The 18,214-nt window shown below is 43.8% G+C and overlaps 1 protein-coding gene across 1 annotated transcript in view; it reads left to right on the forward strand.

The window, feature by feature from the left end:
* The window catches only part of ADCY1 (adenylate cyclase 1), a 155,496-nt gene that overhangs the window by 35,037 nt on the left and 102,245 nt on the right, over nt 1-18,214 (forward strand). Inside the window, exon 2 of the mRNA XM_059818953.1 lies at nt 10,664-10,813. Coding sequence (XP_059674936.1) covers nt 10,664-10,813 — 150 coding nt within the window. The remainder of the gene's footprint in view (nt 1-10,663; nt 10,814-18,214) is intronic.

Below are 18,214 nucleotides of genomic sequence, written 5' to 3' on the forward strand. Positions count from 1 at the left end.
CTTAGAGTAGGCATGTTTCAGTTCCACTTTTATCATTATTTTCCTTCTTTCTTTTCTTATTTTCCCTTTACCCGCCAGTTACTCCTCCTCTACCAAAAACATACTTGATTTATGTCCTGTTCTCTTAGCCTCCTCCAGGTTTGCGATTTAACACTTTGATTTATTTCTGCAGTTCAGCTCAGTGTTTTTAAATGCTTGTCATTCAGTCTTGTGACTTTTTTCCAAAATCAGGTTTTTGCAATCAAATGATGTTACATTAAAACGGAATCAGAAAACCTACACACGCCAAGATCATATAAGCCAAGGAGTTATTAGTCATGGGCTCTCATGATACGGCTTTAAAAGCATCCTGTTGCTCACTAAATCGGCATATTGTTCTTTCTAAGGTCCTGATCCAGGAGCGAGGTTTGTATGAATCAGTTTGGAACACCACCCAAATTCCCAACCACAGAATCATGCCTCCATTTTTTAGCACACTCAGACTAATTTTAATCATACAGCATAGAGATTCTAACAACAAACTTGATTTTTAGGATCACTAGCTGAAAATGAGTAGAGTTTGGTCCTTTGGTCCTAAATCTTTAGAATTTCTCTGGCTTCTCTGGAAGTCATTGACTGATGAATTCAGTTGTTAAATAGAATCATTAAATAGAGGTACATCCTCTTGTTTTCCTAGTAAGTCTCTCCAGTGCAAATGTGACGGGATATATTTTTTTTAAGATCTCCCATCAATTTCTTCTTTGATCAGTTGCTTAGTGACATGCTGTATAGCTGATTTCTCTTGGCAAAAATAATTTTCAAAGTTGAACAAGAAAATGGCTAGCATTCTCTATCTCTTCTGCTTAAATTGCTCCCTCGCAACTTTGACAGTATTAAAGCTCTCAAGTGCCGACACTGACAGAAGATACCATAGCTTAAATGACCCTGCAGAGCAAAAATCTTATTATCTGCAGAGACAGCTCTTGCAAGTTGTAAAGCACAATAGGAGAAAAGCAAACGGGCTCCATGTAATAGAACATAGTTTCCTCAGGGCAAACACTTTCATCTTTTCAGGACATTTGACCAGAAGTGACATCATTCACCAACTGCTTCCAATATCTGCACGGAGAGGGGAAAAAAGAGAAAAGAGATACAAGAGGACATTTGCCAGGTCTAGCAGGCAATCCTTCTGGTGGAAAGGGAAAGCGAGTGAGATCCGTTGAGTCCTAACGCAGTCAGGTTTTCGCTTAGCGGTACACAGGCAGCCAGAGCAACAGCGTGTGCACTTTTTCCTCTCTTCATCTTTATCCTGCCTTCATTCATCTGGAAGAGGACCAGGTGTTTCGGCGGTGACAGTTTAGTCATTCAATTTAATTTGCAGGGGACTTGTTAGAAGACTTCTGTACACTTCTTGACATTTTGGGGGCAATCTTTTTTTAGTGGCATAAAATAAATACGAGGTCCCGTGCTTGATAGGCAAAATGTGTACCTGACACTGCTTGGGTCAGCAAAAATGACTTGAATTTGCTATATAGGACCTTAGGTAATGCATTTCAGCATGATTTCCTAACGATGAGTTCATTACAGTGCAATATTTGGACAACTGCTTGAACATAACCCGTGTTTATCTTCTCATCTCTGATCATACCTGTCTGACATCCACCGACTCGGGAAGCCGGTTGTATCCATGGCTGTCTCCCAGATCTTGAGAAAGTCCCCTGAAGTTAAATTCAAAAAAGGCACTTGGAGGTTTTAAGCAGGGGTGTTGCGTTTCCGAGGTTCTACGCACCCAACCTTCCAGGCGTGAAATTCAAGCCCTCTTTGGAAGCAGCCTGCGTACAGCACGGCAGAGCGCCATTTCGGTACCGAACAGATGGTGCGGTGGCTGTGCAGCATGTGTAAGAAGCCCTGGGGACAGTACTTTGTCCCCAGCAGCACCCAGCCTAGGCTTGACAAGACCCAGCTCGAACTGCTGGATAACAGAGCCGGGATTTGGAAGCCCCATGTTTTGGCACCGGCCGGCAGAACGAGCCCTCCGCCCCAGCACTGTTTATTGGCAAAGCTTTGTAGAGCACTTTTGAGTTTCTACAGAAAACACTTTGACAACTAAACTAAAGCTGAGAGGTCCTGAATGAAAAGCTGGAAGCGCGTTCCAGCTGCCGGAACGTGAAGGAGCTCAGCGCATAGCTGTCAGTCTTCGGTAAGCCAGGTGCCGTAGGAAGCACATTGCGGAGTACGTTTTACGGATGTAACCCAGTCATGCCACGGGAGCGTGAGAGGATGGTGAGTTCACTCGGCCGGTGGCGCAGGGTGGGCTGCAGACGGAGCACGGCTGGGAGCCGGGGAAGGAGGCTGTCCCGCTCAGGCTGGGCAGTCGTCCTCCTGGGTTATTACAGGAGCAATCTGCAAAGGTGGTGCCTGTTGCTGAACTGAAGCCACGGCCCCATTTTTGTGTCTCGTCGTCTAAGGGCTGTACGCTGGGTAAGAAATGCTTCCTGCCCACGGCAGCCGGGCTGGGGCTGCTACACGCCGTTTCTCAGCCGTGCGCAGGAGGCCAGGGAAGAAAAATTGCATTTAAAATCTGAAGGTCCAGTCACCTAGCAACCTAGTCCCACCGAAGGTTTCAAACCAGCTTGGATTGTGTATCCCCACAAGTCTTTATTTTTATGTCTTTAATTACTGCAGCTTTAAAAAAAAAGAATTATTAAGATGTTCAGATCGATTCTTACGGGGGAACAAGTACTGGAAAGGAACCACGTGTTGCATACAGCAAATGCAAACAAATTTTGGACAACAGATTACTGTGCTATGCTCTAAGGGCACAACACGGCATTATAGTACCTGATAGGAAAAGGGGAGAAGGCTGCGGATTTTCAGTTGGTGTAGGACGGCTTCAGGGACTGATCACCTGGACTCTGTCAAGCAAGTAAATAACACGCACAAATAAATAAAAATATTGGCCCTCGTTTCTCTAGAAATGATTTCAAGTGGCTTTGGCAACATATTCCAAGTCTTTGGTAGTAGATAGATACTATTCATAATGCTTGGGAACAATTGCAGTGTCCAAAAAACCCCAAACCGTAACAACCCTCCCCAAAAGCACAGAAGAACTGAGGGCTTCTTTGTTCTATGGTGACTTACAGTATGCCGTAAAAGAATGCAACAGCTAAATGGGGAAAGAAATAGAAGTAACATTTGCCTCTCTCTTCTCAGCACAAAGCAATCTGTGGGATGTGACACCTAAGCAGGAATATTGTGACTTTTTTCTGGGTAGCTCATTGTGTCACCTTTCCACAGCTGGAAGCCACTGAGACCGTATTCTTGTGTTTAGGGCGTATGTTCTGCTGGGAACCTCTTAACACGCTCTGGAGTGTGGTACCGTAATATAACAGCAAGACAAAGCTACAGCTGAGATACCCCATCTCTCATATCTTATCTGAGAGGCATTCGTAGCCCCTCGTGTAGTGAAAACCCGCGGAGATCAGCCAGTTCTCTTGTGTACATAACCTTGAGTGATTAGTATGGATGGCCAGAAAATTATTTTTGCTTCACACGTAATATTCTGCTGATGCTCTCTTCTGTCTGCAATAGCCCCAGCACTTCTGTGGGCTCTGGGGTGAGTTTGTTGTCTTGCGTAGAAGTAACCTCCAATTATCTGTCTGTAAGGTCTGGTTTGATATATGGAAAGATTGCTGATACTAACCTCAGCTGGGCTCAATGGCTACAAATAGGAAACCAAGAGAAATAATTAATATTGTTCACACGCTGTCAAGAACCAAGTCACAAACATGTATCCGTACGCGCACATTATGTATAAAACCAGGCTTTGGACGGAGACAAATGAGGCATTTTCTTACTGCTTTTTTGAATTCCTGAAGCGCAACAGCCCAGTGCTATACTTGGCAAGTTTCAGATATTGCTGTCACAGTTGTGCCAACCATGTCTAATAGAATACTGCTGTGTGTTTAGGTCTTTTTCTTTTTTTTTTTTTTTTTTGTTTTCCCAAAAATACAGCTTTTATGAAGCCATTCATTATTTGGAATGGTTTGAAGTGAGTGAGAAGTTACGCTTGAAGGTATTTCAGCTTGTGTGCTGCTTGCAATATTTTCCATCCAGTCCTTTATTTCTTATTTCTAAAATTCCATGTATCAGTGCTCTGTTGTATAGTACCTGTAAGTCCTCTGTCTGATATTTTTCCTGTTCCCTAAATATCAGCTGAGGGTTTTTTTACGTAAAAAAATGCAGATGAGAACAAAAGTTCTGCGCATAAGCGCTTCTTTCTGTCTTCCTAAAAAATAAGAAATCTTAAAAATCCAGAAGTCTTGGTACATCAAAATAAAGATTTATTTTGTTGTTAATACGAAAGATAAAAATGATGGAATTGATGAACTTTCTAACACTGGGGAGCTCGATGGCTCTCGATGACTCTTCTTTTGTAGGGGGCTTTTTTTAGAAAGGTTTACGGCATGTATTTTAAACAGGGGTTATAAATCGCGCCTTGTACTTTGGTCAAACAGGTGTGCAAACAGAGGGAGAGACACGGAGCGGATTTCCGCAATTACGCGTTGGGCATGTACGCGCCAAAAAAACCTGGCTGTGGTTAATGGACGTAGCATCCTAGATACCCTTAAAGCTCCTCTTCACTTGTGTGGTTACGGACACTCCGGTTCTACTGTCTTTTCCTCAACAGTGCCATCTGCTCTTGTTCAACACGTTATCACTGAAACAACTCGTCGCTAATCCCCTCTTAGAGTATGCTGTAGATTCAGGAGGGCTGTGGATGAAGACGGAAACCACGGAGAACAGCACAGCAGAACAATGATTTCTTAGTACGGGGTATAATCCAGTTAGGACAAAAACTAACAAAAATACAAGAGGGACGTTTGGGCAAAATGGGAATACGTTTATTTAATGTGGAGAAAATTTGTATGGCTGCCTTCTCTGGGAGGAGGGTATGCTTTTTGGGGTGCGGTCAGGAACTAAGGAGAAGGTCTTTGCTCCTGCGTTATGCCACTTGAGCAAACGGAGGGAGCAGATGCAGTAATTAAGTGTTCTCAAAAGGTTGTGAAGTGAGTTGATTAAATGAATTACTAGACTTAACCAAACCACATCAGGATCAAGAGGCAATTGTGCCTTCTCTTTTATGCGGTCTTGTACTGTAAATAAAGCGCTGCTCTAATGGTAACATTTTCCGTAACAGGAAAAAGATAAATTAATTTTGTTTAAACTTGCAAAAGGTCTCGTTCACGATAGCAACAATTTTCATAAACAGCACGGTCTTGCCTTGCTCTTCGAGCGTTTTAACGGCGGAAGCACTGACTCATTTTGGTAAGCCGTTCATGACTCTTTCCTTAGAGGCATGCCTCATAATAGACGTTCATATTTCACAAGAATGCATTTCATTGCCATATCTCAAAGTATTTTGACAGAATGAGTAAATGTTACCTTGTCTGCATAACAGGAACAACAACAGTGGCACAGAAATGGCTTGCAGTAAAATTCAATGACAGAGAAAAGTGGAAGTAGAATTCAGGCCCGCCATACCTCTTGTCTTACCAGGTACCTGAGGGTTAAGACATGCACAAACTGCATTGGTTGTGTCTTTTCTGCAAACTTCAACCTTCACCTGGAAACGCCAGCCACATTTCCCACATATTCCACTCTTCTCTGCTTCGTGGGATACCGTGAGAACTCATGCTGCTGAAAATAAATCGAATCTTAGTATTAACTACTAAATTATAACCCTGGGAGTGGTAACTATTGAAATCCCTTCTCGACCCCATTCACGCCAGAAGCCCAGCGTTAAGGAAGCACGATGAAGTTCTGAGGGAGTCTCCTGAGTTTTTCTTCTTGGGTAATTTCTATTTCTCATTTAGTCTACTTCAGTTGGGTATTTCAATATCCATCCACAGGAATGCCACTTGGTAAAAAACTCTTTGAGTGCTCCCAAAGTCATTTACACCTTTGTGAAAAAGCCGCATTTTTTCTACGAGGCAATTTTGTGAGACAAACGGAAAGCTACTCCACAGTGAAAACCAGCCTCAGGTTTGAACCATCTGCTATGCAACTCTTTACCTCGTGGCAGAATTAGTCTGCTGAGTAAGGAGAGTGCTCTCAAAAGGCAAATAATCATAGAGTCACAGAATCGTTTAGGTTGGAAAAGACCTTTCAGATCATTGAGTCCAACTGCATAATAACACGTAGAAGAATTTTTCACCAGTTGTTTGAGAGAGAACAAGTGCGTGTGTGAATGCACGCATGAGGGTTCTTACTTTGAAGGAAAAAGAAGTGGAGAATAAAACCTATCTGGAATAGAGAGAGAAGTTTCAAGGAACTCTTCAAAGAGTATCTCAACTAATCCCAAGGGACGCTCAAGAAGTGGGAGATCATTCTGGGGAAAAAGAAGGAGATCTGTAACTGAACTCTTCAAGCCCTGCGTATGCATGTGCATGTTACATGCGTCTAACCTCCAGAATTATTTGCTCACTCCTTGATGGGCATTGCTGTATTGCCCAATTGGAGTTCCCTACCAAAACTAACTTGAGACCCAAGAAGGTCAATGGAGAAAAAAACAGAAGAGGCAGAAATTTGGTTGAAATACCTGCTGGAACTGCCAGTCCCTCTGCACCGACTAGGCAGCCCACAAGAATTTGCTCTCTGTGTTGGAAGTCTGCCTTTGGTAACGCCCTCGAGAGCCCGTGCAAGGAGCCAGGGTTCATCCGGGGATAGAAAGTGTACCCGACGAAGGACTAGACAAGCTTAAAGCTCGGGATGTTGGTGCTGACGTGCAGCAGATGCGCAGAATGCACAATACAAGATTCCGCGACAGCAATAAATGAAAAAAAAAATTAAAAAAAAAAGGCATTCGTGACCTTGATGCCCTTTTTTATTCTGGCTGACGTGGAATCTCATTATGGAACAAGAGATTAGCATTGTTTGAAAGAGGTTGCAGCAGAAAAATGTCTTTGAGTCACTTTGTCTTGCACTAAGGAAATTGTTCCTTTGGTAGTTCTGTAAATAGGAGGTGATGGTGAAACCTGAAGAGCGCTCTTTTTGCCCGTAAGCAGTGGTATAGTGACTAATGTATGATTTAAAGTTAAATTCTTTGATATTTCAGCAGTTCTGGATGCCTCGGTACCTCGTCAAAGATGCCTAGTTTTAACAGCAAGTGCCTCAATCTTTCCTGGAGTTACAGCACATAATGTGTGTGAGTTACATATGTATGTATGCGTCTATATGTAGAGGTACATATTTACATATTAAAATGAAAGGGACTGGAAAATGGCATGCATTTGAGAAACCGGGCGAGAGAGAGAGGTACGTCGTTTGCAACTGGGGAAAAACTAGTAATTAAGCAGAAAAGGGGCTGCGGAGGGAAGGCACTCTTACCTCAGGAGACAATCTGCCCTACTTTCTTTTCTCACATTTTGAAATCTATGAATCTTTTACTTGCTTTATCACTTCTCCCGGTTCCCTGCAGGCCACAGCTGACAGCTAAGCCTCTGTTTTAGCGTAAACTGTTCGAAGCACGTCGGAAAATGACTTCCCCTGCTGCGTCTGACAGTGGCTGCGGGATCGCAGGGACCTGCCTGCAGGTCACCCCCAGCCCAGGGCTCACCGCTGCTCGCGGGAAATCGTCGCGATAGCCCGGACCAGCCGGCAGACTGTTCCAGTACATGGTCTTTTACTGCGTCCGGCTGAAGACCGCAGACTGAGTTGACTCTTTTTTTTTTAATTTTCTCGAGAATTTTCTCTTTATGTCTTGGGCCACTCCGATATCAGCACATAAAGATAATACTAATTTTTATCCCTGTGTTATTAACAGCTGTTTTGAGTAGGGCCAGGGTGAAGCAGTTGCACTGTCTGTAACTGTCTCGACTGTTTATCCTGCGGGCTCTCTCTACCGCCTTTGAATACAGCCTTTACAAATCCGTTCTATTTTTATTCCGTTGCACTTCTAAGAATTAGCTTTAAAATACACTGTTGTCACTACACTTCAGCATGATAAAACGCAGGGATAAGGTGAGCGCGGCCACATTCACGTCTCTAAAAATAGGATTCTACTGGAATTTCTGCAGTAATTTTATTTTAGTAGGCTTTAACTTGTGCTGAAAATTGACATGCCTCAAACAGTACTCTGTGATGAAGCGAAATAAAGCAGGATAGGAATCGCAGCCTGTTTATGCTCAGCCTGTATCACGAAATGATACGTTCGTGTGCTGCTTTTCATCTTCAGAGTTTTACCATCTGTATTACCATCTCTGAGAAGTGAATGTAAGTAAGCGGAATACAAGATTCTTAGGTTGAAATTCTTTCTGCCTGATGACAGCTGAACCTGCATTTTGCAGATCTCGGGAGGCAGTCCTAACCCCGTTCTTCACTGGTGTTAGCTCTTGTGAAAGGAGGTTGCAGAGAGGTGGGTGTTGGTCTCTTCTCCCAAGTGAGTAGTGATAGAACGAGAGGAAATGGCCTTAAGTTTTGCCAGGGGAGGTTTAGATTGGATATTAGGAAAAATGTCTTTACTGAGGGAGTGGTGAGATGCCGGAATAAGTTGCCCAGGGAGGTGGTGGAGTCACCATCACTGGAGGTGTTCAAGGAACGTGTGGACGTGGCACTGTGGGACATGGTTTAATGGCCATGGTGGGGTTGGGGTGATGGTTGGACTTGATGATCTTACAGGTCTTTTTCAACCTTAGTGATTCTGTGATTGGAACAGGCTGCCCAGGGAGGTGGTGGAGTCCCCATCCCTGGAGGTGTTCAAGGAACGTGTGGACGTGGCACTGTGGGACATGGTTTAGTGGACATGGTGGGGTTAGCTGATGGTTGGACTTGATGATCTTACAGGTCTTTTTCAACCTTAGTGATTCTGTGAACTGTTTCTTTTTGGATATCTGAAGAGAAAAAAAACAGTAAACGCTAGGCACAGCTCCCTTTATTGTCACAGGGTATCTTTCGATTTTGCGCTGGTGAGAATATTTGCGGGGAAGTTGTTGTTGATGGCCTGTTAACTGATAACAACGAGGTACAAAGGTGAAAGTTGGAGCACCTGTGAATCCATGAAGGTCTGGAGAACCCACCCAGAGGGCATCTTTCAATTCTCCCCACTATACTGAGATCGAAGGAGGTGGAGGTGTATACTGCCGTTAGCTGCACGCATCAGAAACTTCCGTCTTGTTTTTGTAGGGCGAAACAATTCCCAAGGGCTCTCCAAAATCAGCAGGGAGTTTCTGGATGTCATTTTGGATCTTTGCTTACCGTATTGGCTGAATTCAAGCCTTCAACCCTAGCCCCGTTACTCAGTAAGCATTCTCTACTACGATGTCAGTGGGTTTATTTTTTTTTAAATTTGATGGTGGTGTTGGCACAGCCGGACTCACTGTGCAGTGCAAACAAGGGCAGTGGTCTCCGATTGACACTAGCAGATCATGCAGCAGTAGAGATATACTAGCTCGAAATTTATGCCTTGAATTAAGAAATAGATGTCCGTTATATGGTTTTTACACACTACTTTAGGCACATAGGAATTTAGCGTGGATTGTGTTCCTTGCTGTAATGTCTTTCTTTGCTCTCGTTGTACCCAATCTTGGCCAATTTATGTGCTAGCTGATTTCTGAAATTTTGGAATTTATGAGTCCCGTGAATCCTTCTCATGATGCTGTGGTGGTAACTAGAGTAAATACGGAGAATGAGGCTGAAAAGGTATTGGGTAAACAGGCCTTATTGCCTCCTTTCTAAACAAATACTGCATTGCATTGCAGAATTGACCATCTCAAGACATGTTTCCGGTATCAGAGATGCGGTGAGAAACTTGGAATGGATTGTCTTGGATAGGGAGGTTGTGTGCAAGCCACTGTTGAGTTATTTTGGTTGGTTAACTAACTTTATCATGTACTGTAAAACATTTAAAAAAACCCAGAAGAGTAATTGGGTCATTTATGTGCCCTTCATCAAAGCACCGTTCATAGAATTAATACCAATGTAATTCATTGTCCCCATTTATAGCATTGCGGTGGGGCCTTCATTTGAATGCACTCAGCACCTTCTGAGAGGTCTACTGCAGGACAGCGTCAACAACATTTTGAATGATTGCTCAAAAAATACAGTACGGTCGCTAATAGTATAGACACGGGAAGAGAAACAGATTTTCCGAGTGCAGACTGCACAATATGAAAGCTTGGGGTACCCGGGTGCACATTGCCATTTAGTCACAGGTTTTGTCAGTGCCTTGCTTCTCAACTATAAAAAGAGGGACAATAATATCCCTGCTTTCCGAAGGCATAGGAAAATAATTTCAGTCTTCCGGGCATCTTGCAATTGAACAAATGGTGAGGATACCGCTCCCCTTATTAGACGGACAGATCTGCCAATGGGCTGGTGAAAGAACCGATGCTGAATGAAAGTGGGAAGCTACAGATCATCAGAAGAGAAATTAACTTCGGCAGATGCCAAGTTCTGTATTATGCAATATTGCTTGCCCGGACTTGGCGTAGCTGCTATAATCGTTTGACTGCAGTTGGGTTGTGGGAAGGGGCAGCAGTGGCTAGCGAGGCAGAAGTTTTAAAGACGGTGCCTTTTTATTTTGTTTTTTGCGCCTTTTTTTTTTTTTTTAAATTTTGCCGAGTAGAAATGTAAAATAAAAATCTGTGTTTTCAAATATTCATTGCTTTTTCTTTCTTTCTTACAGCTTGTGGCCAATGCAATCCTTTTTGTCAGTGTAAATTTGTATGGGGTCTTTGTGAGGATTTTGACAGAAAGGGCTCAGAGGAAGGCGTTCCTTCAGGCCAGGAACTGCATTGAGGACAGGCTGAGGCTGGAGGATGAAAATGAAAAACAGGTCAGTTTCTAAGCCTTATTTCTTTTTCTCTGTTCCTTCTGAGCCTGCTTCAGCTCTTCCTCCCCAGCGCGTGCACGCTCCTCGTCTGTGGCGCGCGCAGAAGGTGCAGGCTGAGCCCACGGCTGTTGCCAGCTCCAGCGCCAGAGGGGATGTGTTTTCGGGCTGAGGCAAAGCTAACATGCTATTGCAATCTAAGATCCTGGGTTTTTTCCTGCGTGGATGTTTTTGGGTGGTAGACGTGCTGTAAATACTTCTCTTCTGGCTGTGCGTGCTGTAACCTGTTTGCATTCATGACCCCTATAACAAAAGTCGACATTTGGGAGAGAAGGGGCTGCACTGCTGTACATGAGTAACTGTGATAACAATCTATTCCTTTTCTCAAAAGCTACCTTAGTAGTTGGATGGTTTATTTCACACAATTTTATCAATCAATTTTCCAAGCCGATCTGGAAACAACGAGAAAAACCGCTATATTGTGGAGCTTGCTGTTGTTACTCACAGGTCTGAATCTTAAACCTACTAAGGTCTCTTCATCTTTAAGGTTTGGACTAGATTTTTCATTCTGTCTAGGTGATAATAGAGGGCCACGCTGCAATACATAGGTAGAACTCCATTGACCTCTGTGAAATGATGGTAACTTGTGCCAATAAAGGACTTAAGCGGTGTTCAAACCTTGCTATACAAGATGTCGGGGTCCTCAAACCTTGCGTACCTCGCACGCTTTTACTTCCCTTCACTTGCAGTTTCTCTAGCAAGTCTATTCCTATGTGTGAAATAATGCAGGTCCTTAAATGCTTTCCGTTATGAATTGAGTGAATGCTTTTTTATGACCTGAACATACTCTGCAATAAGTCGATGTTTTCTTTGAACAACTGCATGTCTTTGATGGCTCTGTAAAAATGGTATTAGGATCAAAGCCTTTAGGTTTGATTCTGGTCTTTTGTAATCCAAAGCTGCAGATTTTCAAGGGCGTAAATGTGCCATAAGGGAATTTCCATGGGATTTAGGCAACCCTGCCATTTGTGCCTTTGAAAACCCGCTTCCAGGATCCAGCATGAAAATAATACTGATTTTTGTGTTTCTCTAGTTAGCACATTAGCAATCTGTCTTATTTTATATTTTATCCATGCATATAGAAACAACAACACAAGAAAGTGAGAACGTTACACGTAAGTACCATGATTGTTGATAGCATACCTAGAGAATCCTGCAGATGTTTTTCCAATGCAGCATACAGGTCAGCGAAGAGAACACTCTTTTCTCCTAGACTTGTGAAATTCACTTTATGCCACACAGGGTAAAACTCAAGACAGTGTTGAAATATGCTAATCAGCTGTCAAAAGTGCCACTGAAATACTTTCTGTGGCTGCTCTCACACTACATTAGAATACCTCTAAAAACCAGGGTGAGAATTAAGACGTGATTACAGGCTACAAAATAATTCTGCAGTTGCTGTGGCATAACGTAGCCCAAGTTTCCAGCTGGCAACACTCAAGAGTGTTTGAGAGGAAAAGAGACGTTGCTGACCTAGTTCAATTTTTGTGATCATTCCTGTATTTTTGTTCTCTGAAGTACCAACATTACATGTTAAAAAGGACTGAATTTTTTCATCAGACTTTCTTGTCTCATTCAAATGCTCTGACCTAAATACTGTCGCCCTTTTACATTGAGAATCGTAATCCAAAATGCTAAACCCTTTCCCTGGTATTTCTGTGCAAGTCTCTAATGCGAAAGGAAAGAACACGCTCTTGGCTTTTGAACATACACAGCCTTCTGGAGTTAAAAGTGTTGACTGTGTGAAACAGATACACAGCTGAAACTCTAAGTGTGATTTCTTCCTCTGTGTCCTACTTACGGTGATTCTCCGCATACGGAATGCATTTGTAGTAATAGTCCCACCTGATAATTTTGATAAATCCATTTTTAGGAGCAAGAGGAAAGATCTCATGTTGTAGCATTTTCGGAGTCATCATGCAGGAGGTTGCAAGGAGGCTTTGAAAGTGTTGCTGGGGAGAAGGGCAGCGGACGGACTTTAAAATTGAGTTTAATGTTCACCCCGTTATCCGTTCTCTGTGCTCACAACAAATAACTGGCCTCGATGGTGGCATCATCCATTTGTTACAGTGCTGAATGTTAGACTACGGTTCCAGAGTAACACCAGAAGCGAAGGCCGAGATCCAAGTAAGTTTTAGACCATGAACAAATAATTATAATCATTCACCTGTGATGAGCTGCTTCTCTGGTTGTCTGTAAATCTCAGCAGCAAGACCATCCTCTGCAGAGCAAGCGGTTAAGAATAAATACTGTGAGGTGGCTCCCGTTGCCTGGAACTGCTCTTGCTCAGTCGGAGCACCTGCGCACCTCCCCTTTACTCCCACTGCGCTGTCTCTCCCTGCCCACTTCATTAATTCCAGATCGTCCTTCCATCCAGCATGCAAGGCACCGGCACCCCGCTCCCTGGAGGACTCCCAGCGTTAGATGTCCCTGCCGATCCCGAGAGCAGCCCCCAGGCAGTGCTTCACCCCCTCCCAAGTGAGCAAGAAGGGAGCAAGCAAGGATGGGGAACGGGGAATGCGTTGAGCGTAGAGAAGGACGGAACCTGCTGTTGACTGAGGCTGCTTGCCGTCCCGTTCAGGGGGGAACCAGTAAGGAAGCTGTGGCTCAGCATGTGTTAATTCCCAGCGGGACGGCTCCTGAGGTGGTGCGGTGCTCCAAGGAAGCAGTGGCATTGTAATTCTGGGTCCTTCTTGATATGAAGTGCAACTGGACCACTGTGTTTAAAGGCCTGTAGACTCCCATTTTCCATTTTTCTCATCTCTCTTTCAACGTGTGTATAGTTTTGTCCTCCCCGCGGTTTTGTGATGGTGAATTTCACTCTAATGATGCACTCTGTGAAACAGAACTTCCTTTTATTTGTCATAGACTTGTTGTCCGATGGCTTGATTGGGTGCCCTCCAGCTCTTGTTTTGTGATAAATTATGAGCAGTCGTTCTACAGTAACCTTTTCCACGCCACTCACAACAGACCCCTCTCATAACCCTGCTCATCTCTCTTTCCAAGCTGAAGAATTGCAGCCTGTTTAGTCTCCTGAGGTGTGGAAGCTATTTCCTACCCCAGTCTTGCCAACTTTGTAACAAATCTTATCCATGTTTCCTCCCCCCCTAACAATAAGAATATTTTAATGCATATTCATGCATTGGATTTGGAGATAAAGCGTATCATTTCCATCGGTGAAATGCACTTGCTGCAGCACAGGCTGATGTGAAAATTGCCTTTTGTTTTCATATGAGGAAGGCTGGGAAAGTGTTTGACTTCATACAAACCTCCAAAGCCCACAAAACCAGCGTAGATACCTTCACTGGTTTTTATTTGCATACGTACATGCAAATACGTTTGCAAAATAAAGACCATCTTTCAAGGAACTTCTTTAGATCTTTCCTTCCCTCCTAAATGTTCCTTTTGTACTTGCTCACAATGAGAACATGATGGTGGGAAAACAACTGGAGAACAGCGAAGTCTCCAGAACGGGGGATTGGCCATCTTAAAAACGATTCGTGAATTCCCATTTAGTCTGTCAAACCCTTGGGACTGGAGAAATGCATTTAGCGGTGGCATTCATCTTTCATGAAATAGTTGTGTACTCCATTACAGTGCATGAAATTTATGTTTATTACAGGCTTTGACATAAGAAGCTGAAGGAAGCACGAAAAACTACCGGGAGTTAGGAAGCACAGGGCTGAGACAGCCAGCTCTGTGGCTAGCGTCAGGGCCAGAAGCGTGGCACTCCAGCTAGTCAAATTCATTTTGCTGAGAGGTAGGGTTGTTCCCTTTGCTACTACACCACCGACAGACTAGCACCTCAGTGTTGCTCCGTGGAGCTTCCATACACGCTCATCCCATCGTTTGAAGCTAGCTAAATTCTCTGTAGGCAGCGCTGAATTGTGCGCACGGAAGTCTGCGCGTATCTGTGTACGCGTTCCAAGTGTCTGCCGCATTTTAGGGCGATACCCTGAACGTTGTTTCTAGTAACTGGGACATCATTGAGTCAGAGATTTGAGTAATAACTATTCATGAAAAATGAAACAGTGTCAGCAAAAGATACCACGAGTCTCAGCGCAGAATACTTGGAACTGCTGCTTAGGGCGTTTCGGGTTCAAATTCCCTGCTGGGTTCAGATCCCCCTTCAAAACAATTTAATCGAGATATTATACATTTTGGATACGTGGACTACCTCCTGTACCTTTGGGTAAAAATATGACACCCATAGCAACCCTCCGGTGCTTTTGTCTGTTATGTTTAATTTCAAGCATTTATGAAAATAGAAAAAACACAATATTGTCCTTGAATAAAGCAAACCATGTTGGACTTTCATTTTGGTAATGGATAACAGGTTGCTGGGGTTTTTTCTTACAGTTCGGCAACCAAACTGAAGAATTAGTTACTTGCACAGCCTCAGGCAGAAGTAATTTCTTCGGTGCCTGACAGCGTGCTTATCGGTGCATAATCAGGTTCTCCTCATGTTTCCCATACTTTTTAGTCTCTGAATCTTGCATCTTTGTCATCGCAGTGCAGAAGAAAATACAAAATTTGTCATTAAAACACAGGCCCTGTTTCCATAATCATTCATACTGGCTCTGTGCATCAGCACATCGCCCTGCAGCAAAAATTTCATCTGGATCATGTGTGGGCACAAGAACATGTTGTTGTCAAATTATCTAGTGTGCAACAGGGAGGTGATCCTGATTTTACGCGAAGTGCAGGGCGAGAGCTGATACTTGATCCTCTGCAAAAGCTAGCCAGGGCAATCTTTGAAAAACGTAGGTGGACTAACTAATTTTAGCTGTCAGGGTGAGCCTGTACCGCATTAACGCTGTGTTCTATGTTACAAGGAAGCTTAAAATTGAATTTACTGCGTCATCGAACCACAACCTTACACAGGGAAGTCCACCTTCAAAAATCTGGTTTTTTCTAGGATGAGGGAAAAGAGAAAATAAGGAGTGTCACCATGTCAGGCGCTCGGTCTGAACTGCTGGGCTTCACGCCCGCTCGTGCAGGCTGGCCAGCAATGCTTCTGAGCCCACTAGCAGCGGCGGCAGAGATGGAAGCTTGTCCCGCTCTCCGCTTCGTTTGCCGCCTTTGGCTGCTTAGATCTTTACGCAGAGCTGAGATGAGCTGTTGGCTGCCTTTATCCTGCCATGTGGCACTCCTGGTCTGTCTCCCACCTTTCTCAGGTAAAAGGAGTTGTGAAGAGGCACATTTCTCTCTCCCACACAGCAATAATTGCCCAGAAGCTTTCCACTGACTAGCATCTATTAGTCCCCAGTCCTGCAGTAGTCAGGCACGTGTCTGTCCTTATGACAGCAAATAATAAATCTGAGGGCTGCTTGGGTTAAATGAAGACCTTCAGGTGGAAGGCTTCAGCTTTGACCTGAAGGCATTAGGAACTGCTCGTTACTCCTTGCAGGACAGGGTATAGCAAACGAATGAATGTGTTCTCATTTTACAGCTCGGTTGCACCTCTTTCTATGCAGAATAAACATCTCCTCTGAATGCGGTTAGTGGTAGAAGCTGCGTTGTTTGGCATGCCGTTGGGATTCCTCTTAGCTAACTTCGGCCGAGTTAAAGTGAGGCCTGTGATGTGACTTTTTAACCTAGAGGCAGTAATCCTTAGCTGTAATATCACAGATTCACAGAATCGCTAAGGTTGGAAAAGACCTGTAAGATCATCAAGTCCAACCATCACCCCAACCCCACCATGCCCACTAAACCATGTCCCGCAGTGCCACGTCCATACGTTCCTTGAACACCTCCAGGGATGGGGACTCCACCACCTCCCTGGGCAGCCTCTTCCAATGCTTCACCGCTCTCTCAGGAAAGACATTTTTCCTAATATCCAGCCTAAACCTCCCCTGGTGCAACTTGAGGCTGTTTCCTCTTGTCCTGTCACTTGGGAGAAGAGACCAACACCCACCTCACCACAACCCCCTTTCAGGCAGTTGTAGGGAGCGATGAGGTCTCCCCTCAGCCTCCTCTTCTCCAGACTGAACAACCCCAGCTCCCTCAGCCGCTCCTCAGCAGACTTGTGCTCCAGACCCCTCACCAGCTTCGTCGCCCTTCTCTGGACACGCTCCAGCACCTCCATGTCCTTCTTGGAGTGAGGGGCCCAACTTTGAACACGGGATTCGAGGTGCACACATACAAGGGCAGTTCACCCCTTCTATCCTGAGCACCTTGCTGAAGATGAGGTTTTTCCCTGGGAGTGGTTACAGGGGACACCTAAGCTTAGGGCTACACAACTGTATGACAAGAGAGAGGCGCCTGACAACTGGACGTGAAATGTCAAAGTGTAGAAAGTCAGTAACACACAAGAAAAAACATGCACTTGTAAATCATACCAAGTACATATATTTTAATTGCGTGTAATTGTACTACTCTACCTGCACGCCTTTAATTTGCAAAACGTAACATACGGTATTACAGAAAAATCTATTAAAGCTTTAAAAAGCCACACTTAGAACAGCGGGCCAGGTCAGTACTATAACAATTTGGTTTAACTTTATTTCACCCCCTGAAAGCTTCCTGATATTAGTAAGTATGTCAGTTAAATCAGTTATCGGCCATTTCATTCTTTGGCACAAGGTGTGAACTATGGCAAGTGAACAGATTTCTGAAGAAGAAAATAGGGCATGTGAGCTTTGCTTTTTAGTTTAAGTGTAGGTGGTCACTCATACTCAATCTAACGGGGGTGTCTTGGATTGCTGTTCCTTGCAATTTGGTTTTTCTCATAGATGCACGTATGACATATAGTCATGCCACCTACGTTAAGCTCTTAGATATTGTAATGGATGCTGGCTTATATTGAGTGGAGTAGGCAAAGATAAATAGATAAGTTAAAAAATAGTAGTTGTGTCATTCTAAAACCTGTTGATACTTCAGCTGTTTTGAAATAAAATCGGGAAATTTGAAATACATTCTGCTTTAAACAGCTGTCAGTGAAATAAGCTGGTGGTGTTTGACCCTGTGAATTTTTCAATTTATTTTTCCTACTTACTCCGTGTATTTTCCATTAGAGAGCATGGAGGAGGGACAAATAAGAGCACACAAACCTCTCATTAGATGATTAAAAATACGCTACCATACAGTTTTCAACAGATAACGTCGTGCATAACAGTTGCTAAGGCAAATTATCATAGGTAAGAACACTGGCTAGAGTGCATCAGATCCTTCAGTTAAATAGTAAGACAAATACTTCAAAAGTGATTTCTTATGAGTGATTTCTAAATTTAGAAATTTGCTTTCATAGCGACGGTATACGCTGTTTGCACACACGTTCCCTCACGGACGTTCTGCCTGTTCCTTTTGGTCAACCGTCTGTGAAGAGCTAGACCACATCCCATTAAC

This window comes from Gavia stellata, chromosome 6 (assembly GCF_030936135.1).
Source record: "Gavia stellata isolate bGavSte3 chromosome 6, bGavSte3.hap2, whole genome shotgun sequence".
NCBI classification, from domain to species: Eukaryota; Metazoa; Chordata; class Aves; order Gaviiformes; family Gaviidae; genus Gavia; species Gavia stellata.